The 18,640-nt window shown below is 36.5% G+C and overlaps 1 protein-coding gene across 9 annotated transcripts in view; it reads left to right on the forward strand.

The window, feature by feature from the left end:
- The window catches only part of PREPL (prolyl endopeptidase like), a 43,323-nt gene that overhangs the window by 2,649 nt on the left and 22,034 nt on the right, over positions 1 to 18,640 (forward strand). For all 9 annotated transcript variants that reach the window (XM_004029164.5, XM_055377814.2, XM_019021124.4 and 6 more), the window contains 4 exons: positions 13,051 to 13,173; positions 14,865 to 14,931; positions 15,486 to 15,692; positions 16,882 to 17,017. In XM_004029164.5, the coding sequence (XP_004029213.1) occupies positions 13,051 to 13,173; positions 14,865 to 14,931; positions 15,486 to 15,692; positions 16,882 to 17,017 (533 nt within the window). The remainder of the gene's footprint in view (positions 1 to 13,050; positions 13,174 to 14,864; positions 14,932 to 15,485; positions 15,693 to 16,881; positions 17,018 to 18,640) is intronic.

The following is an 18,640-nucleotide window of genomic DNA, read 5'->3' on the forward strand; positions in this document are numbered from 1 at the left end:
AACCCAGGAGGCAGAGGTTGCGGTGAGCTGAGATCGCACCACAGCACTCCAGCCTGGGTGACAGGGAGACTCTGTCTCAAAAAAAAAAAAAAGTGTATACATATATTTATAGGGCTCTAATGTAATATATAAAAATGTAGGTTTATAAAAAATGATTCACCTCAGGACTTCCTTAGTATGCCTGCCAGTGCATTTCAAAGTATAATTCGGCCTTCTAAAATTCCTAGAACACTAAATTATAGCTCTTAATAAAATCTAATGATACGCTAATTGTTTTATGAATCACGAATCAGTAAACTTCAGTAAAGGCCATGAATTGTATTTTATTTCTCTGTAAAAAAATGAAAAATAATCTTGCGTTTTTGACCACTTGAGTCATTCAGGAAGACACTGTCAGAGTATTGTACTTCTGCCAGACCCCAAGCTGTGGGCGTGAACTCAACCTTAAGGACCTGATTGCCCTTATATAGAGAGTAACCACATAACCACTTTTGCCTGGGACAGCTCCAGCCTACACCTGTTGTCCCTGTGTAATTATTAATAGTGTCCCCTTTCCTCTCAAAAGTGTCCTGGTTAGAATGGTAAATTATATGGTCATCCTACAGTAAGTAGGATTAAATGATCTATTTGTGCTGCTGCTGCTTTGACATCCCTCTCCTACCTTTTACTTCTTATGTTCCTTAGGTTCCTTAATGATATTTGGGGGTGGTATTCTTGCAATAGTTTCACAAATGTATGATTTTAATATTTTTTTATTTTAATTTCTGGTTTTGTCGCATACTGATTTTTCTTTTAGTCTGTTTTGGCTTCCTCCTTTCTTCGGGTAAAATATATGTATAACAAAGTTTTCCACTTGATCCATTTTAAAGTATGCAATTCAGTGGCTTTCAAAGTTCATCTGTGTTGTATGCATGTATCATAACTTCATTTCTTTTTATAGTAGAATAATATTCCTTTGTATGTATAAACCACATTTTGTTTATCCATTCCTCTAATTGATGGACACTTGGGCAGATTCTTCTCATTTTAGAAACTATCTTTTCAATCTAATTTTACTCAGTTTTTCTAGTTTTTGTTCAATTTTTGCCGCTATCTTAGCTGGTACCTATTTAGGTGTTGTGTGTATCTCTTTTGCTTTTAACATTTTGTATGTTAGCCCCCTAGTCTTCCTAGACTTTTACTGTTTATGTTTTAGTCTTTGAAATTCTTTTCCTTTTTGTAGTGTCTTGCCTTAGTTTAGTACTTTCTTTACTCATTTAGAAATTCTTTATAACTTCTTTTTATTTCATTTTTGTGTTTTTTGTACATCTTTCCTACTTCAGAAAGATAAAATTTTTAATTTCACCTATTGAACTAAATTTTGGACCTTTAGGTTATTTTATTTTGCATTGTGTTTAGAACATTTTGTCATGTCGTACTTTGTCTTAACACTTAGTTTATAAATAGTAGGCAGGAATTACCATCAGAGTAACAGCTGTGATATTAGCTCACATTCTAAACAGAAGGTTGACTATTTTTTCCCTCCATTTGTTCCTGAAGCAACTTTTCCGTTCTCTTTTATAGATTCCCACTACCTGGAAACTTTAACCTGACTCAATAACTCCAAGTATTAATAGTTCATTTAGTAATTCCTTTACCTGATAAAGTAATCCTGCTGTCACATGTCATGTATCAACCATTCCCTCTATGAGAAATGATGTAATATAAAAGCCATGGTCTCTATCACTGAGACCTGGGGAAGCTTTATAAAGATGCCCCTGCAGCTGTGAAAACACCTGTAGAGAAGAATGCACATTTCCTTCTTTCAGCAAGCATCCACTGAGTTCCAACTCTGTCCACTTTTATAGGGTGCAATAAAGTAGAAAAAGTAGTTACTGCTTTTAGGTAAATTAAAATATGTCTGCTTAAAGAGCTATTACCTATATAAGTTAACTAAGGAACAGAAAAGTAGCATGTGTAGTGGGAATGTTAGAAGGCAAAAGATCTAGCCACGATTGGTGTGACTGAACTAATCAGGACTCCTAATTTTCCTGACTGAAAAAAATAGGGAGTTCTGATCAGGCATACTGGCTCACGCCAGTAATCCCAGAACATTGGGAGGCCAAGGCAAGCAGATTGTCCGAGCTCAGGAATTCGAGACCAGCCTTGGCAACATGGCAAAACCCCAACTCTACCAAAAAGACTAAAAATTAGCTGGGTGTGGTGGCGCACACCTGTAATCCCAGCTGCTTGGAAGGCTGAGGTGGGATGATTGATTGAGCCTGGGAGGTCGAGGCTGCAGTGAGGCTGCAGTGAGGTTGAGGCACAGTGAGATCTTCAGCCTGGGTGACAGAAGGATACCCTGTCTCAAAAAAAAAAAAAAAAAAAATAGGGAGTTTCAACTTGTCATTCTGTAGAAAGTCTTACAGGTGCTAAAATTTCATGATTCTATACCTCTTGTTACCTTAGCAATGAATTACTGCCTATAAGTTTGGGGACTCTTCAGTATCAACTTCTGCAGTCTAACTGTATATCAGAAATCCTGGAGAGCTTTTTAGAAATGCGGATTCCTGGATCTCACCCCACATCTGCGTAATGAAAATCTCTATGGTTGAGGCCTACACATCTGTTTTTTGTTTGTTTGTTTGTTTGAGATGGAGTCTTGCTTTGTTGCCCAGGCCGGAGTACAATGGCATGATCTTGGCTCACTGCAACCTCCACCTCCCAGGTTCAGGCAATTCTCCTGCCTCAGCTGCCAAGTAGCTGGGATTACAGGCGTCCACCACCATGCCCAGCTAAATTTTTTTGTATTTTTTAGTAGAGACAGGGTTTCACCATGTTGGTCAGGCTGGTCTCGAACTCCTGACTTCAGGTGATCCACCTGCCTCGGCCTCCCAAAGTGCTGGGATTACAGGAGTGAGCCACCATGCCCGGCCCCAGATCTGTTTTTTGAAGTTCACATCAGGTAATTCTGGAACTCACAACTTGACTGACAGTGGACCTGTATTTAGAAACTGGAAATGTTTGATGATCAAGTGTTGCCGATCTAAACCTTATTGAATTCATTCAGTTCTGCAGTTCTTATTGGCAAGTACCTCAGCTTTCCATTTTACATTAGCCAGATGGCAAGATGAACTTACTCTATTATACTTACAAGCCAGCCAGTGATATTCAAAGACTAGCATCCATCCAGATATCACATTTCTTTATCTTCCACATCATCCTGCTCTGCTCTGCCTAAAAAATAATTCCCAAAATCTTTAATAGTGATAATTTGAACAAGATACAAAAATGAAATTGTATAATTAAAGAGAGAAGACTAGGCTGGGCGCGGTGGCTCACGCCTGTAATCCCAGCACTTTGGGAGGCCGAGGCGGGCGGATCACGAGGTCAGGAGATCGAGACCATCCTGGCTAACACAGTGAAACCCCGTCTCTACTAAAAAATACAAAAAATTAGCCGGGCGTGGTGGCGGGCGCCTGTAGTCCCAGCTACGCGGGAGGCTGAGGCAGGAGAATGGCGTGAACCCGGGAGGCGGAGCTTGCAGTGAGCCGAGATCGCGCCACTGCACTCCAGCCTGGGCGACAGAGCGAGACTCCGTCTCAAAAAAAAAAAAAAAAAAAAAAAAAAAAAAAGAGAGAGAAGACTAAATCCTTTGGTTAAACATGTCATTTGCCTATTTCTACAATACAGGTTAGCAGCTCCTGCAATAGTCTCATATTCATATATGTGTGTGTGTGTGTGTATATATATATATATATGTAGTTTTGTATATCTCGCAAAAAGTTTGAGCTACATCCTTTTAAGCAATAGAATGTTATTGAAAAATGTAGTCGCAATCAGATTTGCATTTTAGAAGAATCACTCTGACAGAATAGAGAATAAATTGGAAGTAGGAAGCCTTTGTCAGTAACTCAGATGAGTGAAGATGAGAGTCTTTACAGGGTGATTGCTTTTCTTTTTTTTTTTTTTTTTTGAGACAGTGTCTCACTCTGTCACCCAGTCTGTAGTGCAGAGGCACAGTCTCTGCTCACTGCAACCTCCACCTCCCAGGCTCAAGTGATTCTCGTGCCTTAGCCTCCTGAGTAACTGGAATTACAGGCATGTGCCACCACACCCAGCTAATTTTTTTATATTTTAAGTAGAGACAGGGTTTCGCCATGTTGGCTAGGCTGGTCTGGAAGCCCAGCCTCAAGCAATCCACCTGCCTTGCCCTCTCAAGGTGCTGGGATTACAGGCATGAGCCACCGCAGCTGGCCCTGATTACATTTTATTTGAGACATCTTAATGGAAGACTAGAGAGCTTGAGTGATAATTCCTCATCTCTTTGGATTCTAAAATCCAAAAGCCTGTTAGAAAACAAACGATTTTTTTTTAACTGATTGGAGGGTATTGAGAATGGGCAAAACCTGACCTAAACTGACACAAAGCTATTATGATCTTTATCCCAATTAGTAGATGTTTAGCTCTAAAATGTTACTGCATTTGATTAGAGTGTTGTTCCCCTGTAAACTGAGATAAGGTACCCAGTTAACATTCCAAAATCTCAAAATTCTAAAACGTACCTGGTTTATCTTTATGTTTCAGATGGACTTATTTCACAGTCATGTATGTAACCTTACTGATATTCAGATCTTAAGGGTGAAGAAGGCCGGGCGTGGCGCCTCACGCCTATAATCCTAGCACTTTGGGAGGCTGAGGCGGGTGGATTGCCTGAGGTCAGAAGTTCAAGACCAGCCTGACCAACATGGCAGAACCCCATTGCTACTGAAAATCCAAAAATTTTAGCCGGGCCTGGTGGCGCATGCCTGTAATCCCAGCTACTCGGGAGGCTGAGGAAGGAGAATCACTTGAACCTGGGAGGTGGAGATTGCAGTGATCTGAGATCGTGCCACTGCACTCCAGCCTGGTGTGATGGGAGCGAGGCTCCATCTCAAAAAAAAAAAAAAAAAAGAAGAGGAAAGGATAAATATAATTCACTAGTAAAGTGGAGATTTCAGTAGCCGTTGGATATATGAGTCTGGAATTTGGGAAGAGTTGTTACATGTAGATAGCAGTTGAAGCCATAGGAGTCAAATCACTATATTTACCTCTCTGCTATTACTACATCATTTTAAACTTTTCCTGTCTCCCCATTATATTGGGAGGTCCTTAAAGACAAGAATTTTATAATACACATCTTGCCAGCACATAGCATAATGACTGCCACATTGTAGATAAGCAACGTGTTTATAGAATGAATTAATAGTTAAATTAATGCATTTTTTCTTTTCATATAACCATAAATTTTATTGCTAGAAAACATACCCCAGAAATCATCCAATCTGAGCTCTTTCTTTAGGTCTTTGATACTTTTTTTTTTTTTTTTTTTTTTTTTGAGAGAGGGCCTCACTCTGTTGCTCAGGCTGGAGTGCAGAGGCACAAACATGGCTTACTGCAGCCTCAACCTCCTGGGCTCATGCTATCTTCCTGCCTTACCTTGCAAGTAGCTGGGCCCACAACTATGCCCAGCTAATTTTTTTATTTTTTGTGTGTGTGGAGACAAGGTCTCACTTTGTTGTGCGGGCTTGTCTCAAACTCCTAAGCTCAAGTAATCCTCCTGCCTCAGCCTCCCAGAGTGCTGGGATTACATGTGTGACCCACCATGCCCAGCCCTATGACCCATTTTGAGTTCATTTTGTTTATAGTGCAAGGGATTGGGGTACAACTTTATTATTTTGCTTGTGGATATCCATTGTCTGAGCAACATTTGTTGAAAAGAGTGTTCTTTTTCCATTGAATTGTCTTGGTGTCCTTTCTGAAAATCAACTGACCATAAATTCAATGGTTTATTCTTGACTCTCACTTTCATCTCATTTTTCTATATGTCTGTCGTTATGCCAGTACTACACATTTAATTACTATAGCTTTGTAATAAGTTTTATTTATTTATTTATTTATTTATTTTTGAGATGGAGTCTCGCTCTGTCGCCCAGGTTGGAGTGCAGTGGTGCCATCTCAGCTCACTGCAACCTCTGCCTCCCAGATTCAAACAATTCTGCCAAGGCCCCCCGAGTAGCTGGGATTACAGGTGCCTGCCACCATGCCCAGCTAATTTTTTTTTTATTTTTAGTAGAGACGGGGTTTCACCATGTTGGCCAGGCTGGTCTCAAACTCCTGACCTCAGGGTGATGTGCCCAACTTGGCCTCCCAAAGTGCTGGGATTACAGGCATGAGCCACTGCGCCTGGCCCGTAATAAGTCTTAAAATCAGGAAGCGTGTGAATTCTTTCTAAACAAATGAAGAAACTAAAGCCACAGAGCCTAAAGTTAAGTAAGAAAACTAGTAGAGTCAGAAGTAGACCTAAGTTAGCCTAATTCACAGTACCTTTCTTTTTTAATATCTTGTAGTACAGGTAGACCATCCCTAATCCAAAATCTGAAATGCTCCAAAATCCAAAACTTTTTTAAATAGAGACAGAGTCTTGCTATGTTGCCCAGGCTGGTCTGAAGCTCTTGGGCTCAAGCAATCCTCCTGCCTCAGCTTCCCAAAGTGCTGGGATTACAGGCATGAGCTGCCACTCATGGCCAGTGAGCATCTTTTCTTACATTTATTGATCCTATGGTTTTTCTTCTTGAATGCCTATTCTTGTCTTTTGACCTTCTTTTAATTGTCTGTCCTTTTCTTACTGATTCATAAGATTCCTTTACGTGTCCTTTGTCTTTTACATGTGCTGTAGATATCTTCTCCATATTTGTCCTATTAGTATTTCTTTTCACTTTATGATATCTTTTGTTAAATATGTTTTTTTCATTTTATGTTTTATGCTGTCTGAATTTTATTCAACTCAGCAAATATTTGTTGAACACCTGCTATGCACCATTCTAGGCACTGGAGATATAACACTGAACAAAATAAACAAAAATCCCTGCCTTTGTGAAGCTTACCATCCTACTTGAGAAAGGAAAAGAGAAAGAATAAAGAATTACATGAACAAGGCTAGGTGCAATGGGTCATGCCTGTAATATACTTTGGGAGGCTGAGGTGGGCTCATTGCTTGAGCCCAGAAGTTCAAGAACAGCCTGGGCAACATGGCAAAACCCTGTCTCTACAAACAATGCAAAAATTAGCTGGGCATGGTGGCGCCTGTAGTCTCAGCTACTTGAGAGCTGAGATCAAGGATCAATTGCTTGAGCCCAGGAGGCAGAGGTTGCAATGAGCCAAGATCATGCCACTGCACTCCAACTGAGGTGGACACAAGCAAGTCCTCATCTCTCAAAAAAATAAAAAGAATTACATGAATGTGGGTCAAAAGCGATAGTTATGGCGAAGAAGAAAAGAAAAAAAAGACAGGGAAGATGTGAATAGGCAGTGTGGGGATAGGGAGGGGTGTTATTTTAGTAAAATGGTTAGGAAAGGCCTAACTTAGAAGATGACATTTGAGCAATAGCTTTAAGGAGGTATTTGGGCATAGGGCCCAAGTTCTAAGAAACTGATATGGGAGCAAGCTTGATATGTTCAAGAAACATCAAGTATGGATTAACTGGAATAAGTGGGCTTGGCGTGTAGCAGTAGATTAGGTCAGCAATGTAATGGGACAAGATTCTTTAGGACTTTGTAGACCATTGTAAGAATTTTTGCTTTTCCTCTTGAGCAAGATGGGAAACCACTGGAGGGTTTTGAGTGGAGTAACATAATCTGACTTCAGACTCACACAAGCTCCTTTGTTGAAAATAGACCGGGAGGCAAGCACAGAAGCAGAGAAAGCTTTTGGGCTTTTGCAGTAATCCAAGGGAGAAATGATGATACTAGCCAAGTAGTCCAGTCCAAGTGTGAGAAGTGGTCAGATTCTAAATATATGTTGAAAGTAGAATTGACAGGATTTAGCAGACCAGTTGTTTGTGGCAAGAGAAAAAGACAAAGCCAACTGTAATGTTTTTAAGCCTGAGTAGCTGGGAGGACAGATTTGTCATTTATGTAAATTGGAAAGATTGCCTGGAGAACAGGGTTTTGTTTTTTTTTTTTAATAGGGCAAGGGATATATGGGGAGATTTAAAGTTCAGATTCGGACATTTTTTGGCATATTAGACATCTAAGTAAAAATGTTGGGTAGTCAGTTGGATATACAAGTTCATCTTGTTCAGGGTTGTTCAGGCTACAGCTGTAAATTTGGGAGTCCTCAGCATATAAATAGTATTTAAGGTCATGACTGGATGAGATCACCAAGGTAATTAGTGCCGACTGCAAAGAAGAGAAGTACTTAGTGCAGGAATTGAGCTCTGCCAGTGTTAAAAAGCCAGGGAGATGCCAGGCCCAGTGGCTCATGCCTGTAATCCCAGCACTTCAGGAGGCTGAGGCGGGTGGTTCACCTGAGGTCAGGAGTTTCAGACCAGCCTAGCCAATATGGTGAAACCCCATCTCTACTAAAAATACAAAAAAAAAAAATTAGCCAGCGTGGTGGGCAAGTGCCTGTAATCCCAGCTACTCAGGAGGCGGAGGCAGGAGAATCGCTTGAACCCAGGAGGCAGAGGTTGCAGGGAGCCGAAATCCCATCTCAAACAAAAAAAAGCCAGGGAGTTGAGAAGGAACTAGCTAAAGATACTGAGAAGGAAGGGCCAGTGAAGTAAGAGGAAAACAAGGAGAATGAGGTGTCCTGGAAGCCAAGTAAAGAAAAGTGTTTTTAGGAGGAGGAAGTGATCAATTGTATCATGATCCTGTCAGGTCAAGTAATATGAATACTGAACATTAACTTTTGCACTTTGCAATGTGGTAGCCATTGAGTGACCTTGACAGGAGCAGTCAGTGGCATAAGAAGAGCAAAAGTCTGGGCTCTAGAGAAGGGGTAAGGAGAAGAATTGGAGGCAGAAGATGAAAGGAACAAGTTTCCTTCATTTAACAGTTGCTTTTAAAAAATAAAATGAGTTAACAGCAAATACAATTAGTTATTTTACATGAACATTATTAAAATTTTGGAAATCTCATTGGTGTTTCATGGTTGCTAAATACCATGTATATGCTAATATGAATTAATTTCAGGTATTTTGATTACAGATTTAGTATATTTCTGTGTAAGATAACTGACAGAAACTATTAAGGAAGTTCTTCTCTATTCCTAATTTAAGGTTTTATCATTTTTTTAAAGCGTGATTATTTTTTATTTTTTCCCTGCATTTATCAAAAATGGCTCTAAGATTTATCTCCTTTATTTGTGTTAGATTACATTGATAGATTTTTTTCTGATGTTGGACCATCCTTTCATTCTTAGGAAAAAATCCTTCTTGGTCACATTAAGTTTAATTGATATTACTATTACTGTTCTTATTTTGTGCTTTTTAAAATTAAAAATTTGATTTTATCAAGTTTTATTTTAGAATAAGATTGATTTTTTTAATTGTCTCATATCATCGTCTTAATTTTGATGTCAAGGTTATATTAGCCTAATAAAATGAGTAGTTTTACCTCTTTTACTATTTTTTTAAATAGTTGACATATGAAAAGATTAGCTGTTTCTTGAAGATCCAAGAAAGCTACCTTTGAAAGCATCTGGGCTTGGTGTTTCTTTCAAGAAGGGGACATTTAGTTACCAATTTAATTTCTTTAAGAGTTAGTGACTTATATAGCTTTTCTATTTCTTGAGTCAATTTTGGTAATTTTTCTTTCTGGAAAATTACCCATTTCATTTATTTTCAAATAGATTCACATAAAGCTTATTGTAATTTTTAAAAATCTCTGTTGTATCTGTAATTATGCCTTTTTCTCTCCTCGTATTCTTTTTTCTTGACCTCGTGATCCACCCGCCTTGGCCTCCCAAAGTGCCGAGATTACAGGCGTGAGCCACCACGCCTGGCCTCGTATTCTTTTTTCTATCAGTTTTGTGATGTTTGTTTTTTAATAGGTTTCTAAAAGAACCAACTTTTAATTTGATTCTCTTTAGTTTCTTTGTTATCAATTTAATTTCAAAAATTAATTTTCTTACCTTTCTTCTACTTCCTTAAGACTTACTCTTTTTCTGTTTTCCTAAATTGAAATGCTTCATATTGCATTCTGTTTTTCAATTGCTGTGGATTTATGTTTTTTCAATGTATTATTTATTATTTATTATTCTTTTTGATGCTCCAATTGTCCAAAATGTGGCCTGTAGAAACCCCTTCAGTTGACACTTGTATTCTTTTGACATGTCTCCATTAAACTTTGAGCACTTCCTTATTTTCTGGCATAAGATTTCCCAAACCTACCATGTATTTTCTCCCTGCCCTAGCCTTAGAATTAGCCATTTACTAATGGCTAATTAGTCTTGACTGAAGGGCTGTCCGGTGTCTTTCTACTTCACCATTTTTTCTATCTTTAGAGTTCAGCATCTTTGCCATGATAAAGTTAACACATATCATTCTCCTTCTATTTTATAACAGCTTTCATTGTTAAAATGATTTAGTGGTGGGTCACTTGGGGAGTGGGAAGGAGTGCTTCTTTTTACCACTAATGGAGTGATACTGTACCAGTAACCTTCTCAAAATCTGAAGATAAAGCCATCCTTACCTCAGCTCCATTGGGTAGTATATGCCTTTGAAACAACTGGACTAAGATACCTGGCTAAAATGGATGGCTTTAGCTGTGTACCCTGATGATATTGCTAGCTGAAATTGAAATGAAAGCTTAAAACACTTAGCAGGTATCCTTGGGACGCAACAAAAACCAAAAGTAACTTGGAGTACTTAATGAATATTATATAAAATCTCAGTTTCCATGGGAGTAATTCCTTTAGAAGAGTTACTGAGAAAGCTGTTGAGTTCTGCTTGAATTTCGTTAAGGGAGTCAAAAATCCTATTGCTTTCAGAGTTATTTTGGTTCAGATAAGCTCAGTTTATTTGGATATATGACAGAAAAAATGTTAATCAGGAAGGAATGTAAAGTTAAGAAGATGAGTTTTGGAGCCCGCTGTGTTGCTTTTGGCTCTGTGTTGGCTATGACTCTCAGTAAGAATGAGTATTTAAAAGTGACAGAACCCAGCTCCATGACCTAGAATGTGCTAGAAGCTACAGGGTAGTAGAGAGATAATCCTGACTCTACTTCAGAAGTTTTAATGGAAATTACAGAACAGACAATCCGGAATCTAGAAATGCAAAGGCAGCTCCTATTGCTATTTTACAGTTTCAGAATAGATTTTTAGTCATCTTCTGACTTATGATGGTGATATGAGGGGATTATTGATACAGATATCATGTCTCACCACTTTAAAGATCAACCATAGATTTTGTAGAAATGCTTTAAAAATGAATAATTACTCAAAAAATTAACTGTATGGAATGAGGAGGCACACACCTATCTATAGTCCCATCTACTTGGGAGGCTGAGGCAGGAAGATTGCTTGAGCCCAGGAGTTTGAGTCCAGCCTGGGCAACATAGTGAGACCCTGTCTCTTAAAAAAAATTCAGAAAATTATATGATAGTAAGTAGAGGCTAAATGATTGAGACTATCATAACAACCATTATTGCTAATTTTAATCTAATTCAAATAATAATGTGTCCCAAAAAAATCTAAAAGGAAAACCTTTGTGAAAATGATTATTTTCCATTTAATTTGTTTTGGTGATTTTTCCGTTATATTCTTGTGTTTAATTTTAGATTGTAAACTCTTTGTAATATAAACTGTATTTATAGCTTACATTCTCTACAATGTTGGTAAAGTATCATGGACATATTTTATGCAATAAATACTTACCAGCTGTTGGCGATCCTTACCAAAGACTTAAGTCCCCCCTCTGGTACAAATCACTGTACAATTGTCATCTTTGGCAGAGAGCTGAAGTAAAACATCTTGGCCAGAATCCTTTTGCTTAAACAAGGCAAACCATTGGAGTGTTGAATTATTAAACAGTTTTTAAATTTGTTAACAGGTTTTGCTTTATCCAAATTGTAATGATTTATATGATATTAATTTGCTTACCAGAACTCAAATAAAGCTCTCAGCTTATTAGTCACTCTTGATAAGACACAGTGAATGCTTATTTAGCTTTCATCTATATCTCCACTCATGTTCATTATTTTCTATTATTTTTCCTGGTTCTTCCTTTCATAAAGTGAACATGTTATTTTTCCTCAAAGAAACTGAAAAAGAAGCTCTGTTTCATTAGGCATTAATTCCCTTTTTGTTGTTGTTGAGACAGGGTCTCACTCTGCATGCTGGAGTGCAATGGCATGATCATGCCTCACTGCAGCCTCAACCTCCTGGGCTCAGGTGATCCCTCCCACCTCAGCTTCCCAAGTAGCTGGGACTACAGGTGTGTGCCACCACACCTGGCTAAATTTTTTTGTATTTTTTTATAGAGACGGGGTCTCGCTATGTTGCCCAGGCTGGTCTTGAGCTCCTGGGCTCAAGTGATCCATTCTCCTTGGCCTCCCAAAATGCTGGGGTTACAGGCATGAGCCACTGCGCCTCGCCAGTTTACTTTTTGATTTGATAAACAGTTCTGTTTTGGGGCTTAGTTATTCCCACAAGAAAAGAAAATTATATCCCTTGGTTCTCAGACCCATTTAAATTTAAAAAATTTAAAAAGTAAAAAATTATAGTTAATGAAGTAGGGAAATATTTCTTATCACTCTGGCTGTGAATAAAATAATAGTGAACATTTATTAGTAGTGATAATGTCTTCCACTTCTTTGATATTTCCCTTCTTTTAGGAAGTACTTCAGTACTTATAAAACGCGAAAGATTTTTTTCTCTACCTGATTTTCCTATTAAATATGTAAAAGTTCATGGAATTTTATTTTCTCCTTAATTGTGTATAAATTTTCCCCATAGTATTTCTGAACATTCTTCTGAGCTTCTTAGTATTCCTGCTTCTTAAGGACTTATTCATCTAAAATAATAGTATAACCATCAAATGTCTATCTTACTTTGTTTACTTTTTTAACGAAAAAGATCATTTTATTGATGAGCCTAGGAAAGAACATTTAAAATCTGTGAAATGCCTACTAATCTTATTTCTTTTTTGTACAATGTTAAGTCTACGGTATAGACCTACTTATCTTTAAAAAGCAAAAGTTTTTTTTCCCTAGTTTGAAATATTTTGATCATAACAAAACTTTTTCCAGGATCTTCAGCCTGTTAAACAAGAAAACAAAAAACCCCTTCCAGAAAACATGGATGCATTTGAAAAAGTGAGAACAAAATTAGAAACACAGCCACAAGAAGAATATGAAATCATCAATGTGGAAGTAAGATATCTCATGTCTTTAAAAAAAATTTTTTGATATTACCAATCAAGATGCAAATGAGATACTTGGTGATTTAGAGACATAGTCCACATCAAGATTATACTGCTTTTGGCCTTTAAAATATGCTGAAAAACTTAAAAAGCAAAGATTTCAGAGATTGTGATCACAGAATGTGATCCTTTACATCTTTCAATAAATGTAAAGATCGAAAGTAAGATGAATTTTCAACTGTAATATATTAATTCTGGTTTTTGCAAACAATCAGTTCCGATTTAAAAAAAAAAAAATTTCAAGAGACAGGGTCTCACTGTGTTGCCCTGGCTGATCTTGAACTCCTGGGCTCAAGCAACCCTCCCACCTCAGCCTCCCAAAGTGCTGAGGTTATAGGTGTGAGCCACCATGCCCAGCACTGATTTAAAAATTTTTTAATGATTCTAAGGAGAAGTTCAAATGAAAGTAGTTCATACTTTGTTATTATTTGAAAATTACTTGATTGTTTTGTCTAAATTTTTTAATAAAAGGAATTCACTTTAAGTAGTATAATACCATGAAAGCCAAGTATCTGTTTAACCATTTTATGGTTATCACAGTCATAAATAGTCAGTCGAAATGAATTGAGGGCTGTGCGTGCAGTGGCTCACGCCTGTAATCCCAGCACTTTGGGAGGTCAAGGTGGGCAGATCACCTGAGGTCAAGAGTTCAAGACCAGCCTAGCCAACATGGTGAAACCCCATCTCTACTAAAAATACAAAAATTAGGCGTGGTGGCAGGCGCCTGTAGTCCCAGCCACTCGGGAGACTGAGGCAGGAGAATCACTTGAACTCAGGATGCAGAGGTTGCCCTGAGCCAAGATTGCACCACTGCACTCCAGCCTGGGTGACAGAGCAAGACTCTGTCTCAAAAAAAAAAAAAAAAAAAGAAAAAATGAATTGAATTTTTCAATAAGATTGGAAAATTGAACCGCAATAGGTGAAAATCACATACATAGTAGAGTGGAAATAGTAGGTTAAGAATAAGGATCTCCAGATTCAAATTACGCCACCAACTAACAGATAATAAATGTAAGCCACTGAAATCATATCAACCAATCAATTACATTTAATCTGTAGGCATTAGACAAGAACACTATTTATATTTGGGTAATATTAATTCTCTCAATTTCAAATCGTATTTGTCACCCTACAGCAGGTGAAATAGTTTGTGTTAAGTCAAGACTGTGTATAGTTGTTGGTGACAGCATATTTTAAAGGAAAGAGTCTCAGAAAGTTATTGACTGGGTTTTCAGGCTAGTCTGAGCCACAGTTTCCTCATCTGCATCATTTTGGATTGTCTTAAAGATGCCACTTGATTTCTGTTAATTGACTCCCACTGTACAGGTATCAGATGTTTCTAAAATGTAGCAGAAGTGGTTTGTACAGTTGTGAGAACTGACAGATTTTGTTATACCTTTTCTTTATTGCCTCTTGTATTTATGTATTAAAAACCCCTCTAGTGGTTATGAACATATGAAAACCATATCTTATCAACTATATTGTAAAAATGGTCAATTTTATATTTCATATGTGTTCATTCATATACTTCAACAGGTCTGTTTTTTATAAGAGTCTTCATTTCATCTTCATCTTGAATAGTCAGACTATGAAAAGGTTAATTAAATTATTATTAAGTAAACTGCATGTTTCTTTTATCAGGTTAAACATGGTGGTTTTGTTTATTACCAAGAAGGTTGTTGCTTGGTTCGTTCCAAAGATGAAGAAGGTACACCACAATTTTTCTTTTTACATGCTCTAATTTTCAGATTTCATATTTTTTATAGGAAATTTATTAATTTCTCATAGAGAAAAGATTTTTTTAAAGATTATTTCTGAATTTTTTTTTAATGACTAGTTTTTAATATCTGGGTTTGTGTAAGATATAGTTAGACTCAGAAGCTTTGGCAGGGAGAATGGAGACGGCATCCAGCATTTTTTGAGCATCTGCTGTGTCTTGGGTACTATGCTAGGCACCTGGCATATATTGTTGATTGTCATTTATATTCACTTACTTTCTAGGTTCTGTATGGTCTGTAAATACTAAACTAGACTATAACAATATCAAATAATGTCTCATAGGTTGATGCACAGAATAGTATAAGGTAATATTAAATAACTTATTGTCAGTTGATGTGCAAGTTTAGCTGCCGTCATTGTTGAAAGAAGCTAGGATATGGCCTCTTACAGAATGGGAATTCTAATTTAAAACATTAAAATACAGTTTTAATTTTTTAAAGTACATCCTGTGAAGTTATCACTTTCGTATTTTTCTTTATACAGCAGACAATGATAATTATGAAGTTTTATTCAATTTGGAGGAACTTAAGTTAGACCAGCCCTTCATTGATTGTATCAGAGTTGCTCCAGATGAAAAATATGTGGCTGCCAAGATAAGAACTGAAGATTCTGAAGCATCTACCTGTGTAATTATAAAGCTCAGCGATCAGCCCGTAATGGAAGCTTCTTTCCCGAATGTGTCCAGTTTTGGTAAGCCACCAACCAAAATAGTCCTCTCTGTTGAAAGGCAACGGTAACACTTTTGGAACATTTTTTTGTCACATGTGAGTGAGGGAGAAGGTGAATGCCTGATTCATATATCCCTATGGACTATACATCTTCCTATGTACCTCTTATTCAGGAGACCTTCCCTTATTTAATTATATATCTAGATGGGTAATTTTAAAATACTCATGTTTTTAAAAGTGTTATAATTAGAGTCCATGTCATACGATGTGTTTTGATTTATCAGAATTATTTGCCAAATTATTATCTAGAATAAATTTTTACACGTAAGTTGCATCTTAATATTTTATTCAACTTTAAGCTTGAATGTATTTTTTTAATCTCATGTTGTCTTATAGAGCTGTTACAGCATAAAGTCACTACCAAAGAACTTGGTATGTGTTGAACTAACCTGTTTATCAATGGAAGCTGTGACATTTTTAGTAATAGAACTAACTTTAAATTTATCATTGAGTGGTACATATGTTACATTTTGTCCTCTCTTTTCATTTTCTGCCATCATTTTCTCCATTGTTTAACTAAACGTTGTTGCAGTGAATTGAAATTATACCCTAACTATTGAATTCTAAGACATATATTTTGTACATTTTATAACCTTTAAAATCATGGTGCGTATTATACAATGATGACTTACAATCACTGTCAGCCAGGTGGCAGTCATGGTGTAATTGTGTGCAAACTTCTGTTGACAGCTTCTGGTGGGATCAAGAATCAGCATTAAGTTGTGTTTGGTAGTTGGAGATATCCTGTGGCTTGAAAGCAGACAGAGAAGGTTTACACATGAGAGAAAGATGCAATATTTCTTCAGACTTACAGTTTCAAGTTGTAGATTGAGACGGAATTCACCTCCTAAAAGCAAATGTGACTTTACCAATGTCTTTGCTAAATATTGAGCATTTAGCTCTTATTTAGAAACTTGAGTACCCTGAGACTGATAACTACTTGAAACCTTGGAATGGTGTAGTAGTGGTTTATTCTCAGGAAAGCTCTCTGGCTTATATACAGCACAGATTAGATACAGTCAAATATTTAGATTTCCAGGGATAAACTTGCACATGTTCTCACTGGCATTCAAAATTAGAATGTGCTGTGCTTTTTTTTTTTTAATGGAATATAGGTGATTATGTATAATTATCTCATTATTTTCTTTCAGAGTGGGTAAAGGACGAGGAAGATGAAGATGTTTTATTCTACACCTTCCAGAGGAACCTTCGCTGTCATGACGTATATCGAGCCACTTTTGGTGATAACAAACGTAATGAACGCTTTTACACAGAAAAAGACCCAAGGTACTAGAATAATATAATTAAATCTTTCTCTCCAGAACCTTCCTCCAGTTATTTAAAGTACTGACTTTGGTTGACTTAAAATGTTTATTTTGGTTGGAACCAGGAATAATAAGGCTAAAACGATCATTCTTTTATTAGTTGTTTGTATTCAAAATTGGAGTCTGGTAATATTCAAAATCAGAGTAAATACAGATATATCACTAATATTTTATTAAAAACTGAAATTGATTTTGTGAATTACAACATAGTTCATTCATGTAAATTCATAAAGATGACCTAGAACTGCTAGATTGTGAACAGACCGAGTCTGTTTCACCTTTGCATCTTAATTGATAAGCAGGGTGCCAGGTTTGTATAGTGCTATTTAGTCAGTATCTGTTGCTTAAATAAATGGTATATACTTAGATAGGTATGTCTCTTTCAAACTAAAACCCCTTGTTCCTGATGATTGTTGAGTACCTTTTAACCATTAAATTCTTAGTAATATATAGAAGAATTTAAAGTATGTGTTGCTACTAAATTATAAATTAAAACTAACTCAAAAATGTGTTATTGTGCTAGGTGAAAAAATTAAATATATGCTATGGTTTCAATTGGGTATCAAGGAAAAAAGATGCATTTTTAAAAGATTGAAAGGAAATATACCCAAAGTACTAACAATGGTTTTTTTTTTACTTTTCTTTTTTCTTTTTGTAATAAGCATTATTATTTTTATAATACATTTTAAATTTAAAAATAATTGTCAATAGAAATAATTGGAAGAAAAGATTAACCTCTAGTTCTTTATATTTCTTATATTCTCTTAGACACATTTTACCCTAGAGCCACTTGTGTTCTCACTTCCTGTAACCACATATCTACCAACTATTTGGTCAAGTAGTTTAATTTGTCATCACCAAACCAAGCAAACAAAAATATATAAAAACAGCGAAGAAAGTGTTGAAAATAAAGAGCAAAGTAGGGTAGGGGACTTGCCCTACAATTATATATTAAAGCATATAAAGCAATAACAGTAAAAATAATACAAATTGATAGACAAATAATAGAGCCTAGAATAACTCTAAAACAGATCCTAGTCTATGTGAAAATTTATATGATAAAAGGCATCACAAACTAATGAAAAATGAATCGGTGTTATTTTATAATGCAATGGGAAATACTATTTGGGAAAAAATAATTTTCATCATTGTATATGTCAGCATACATTCCTAAGAGATTTAAAGAATCCATTGAGAAAAATAATTTTTTAATAAGATGAAAATATAAGCTTTTTAGTCAACTTGGTTGGAATATTTTTGAAACATAAAATCAATATAAGAAATTACAAAGGGTAGTAGCAGTCTCAATTACCTAAAATATTAAACTCAAGTCAAAAACCACAAAAACTATTGTAAATAGTTAAAATCTAGATAACAAAATGGAGGAAAGTGTTTTCAACAAAAAGACAAGTTAAGATTCTTAATTTTTTTTTTTTTTTTTTTTGAAACAGAGTCTCACTCTGTCACCCAGACTGGAGTGCAGTGGCGCAATCTCAGCTCACTGCAACCTCTGTCTCCCAGGTTCAAGTGATTCTTCTGCCTCAGCCTCCCAAGTAGCTGGGATTACAGGCACCTGCCACCATGC

The sequence above is a fragment of the Gorilla gorilla genome, chromosome 12 (assembly GCF_029281585.2).
Source record: "Gorilla gorilla gorilla isolate KB3781 chromosome 12, NHGRI_mGorGor1-v2.1_pri, whole genome shotgun sequence".
In the NCBI taxonomy this organism is placed as follows: Eukaryota; Metazoa; Chordata; class Mammalia; order Primates; family Hominidae; genus Gorilla; species Gorilla gorilla.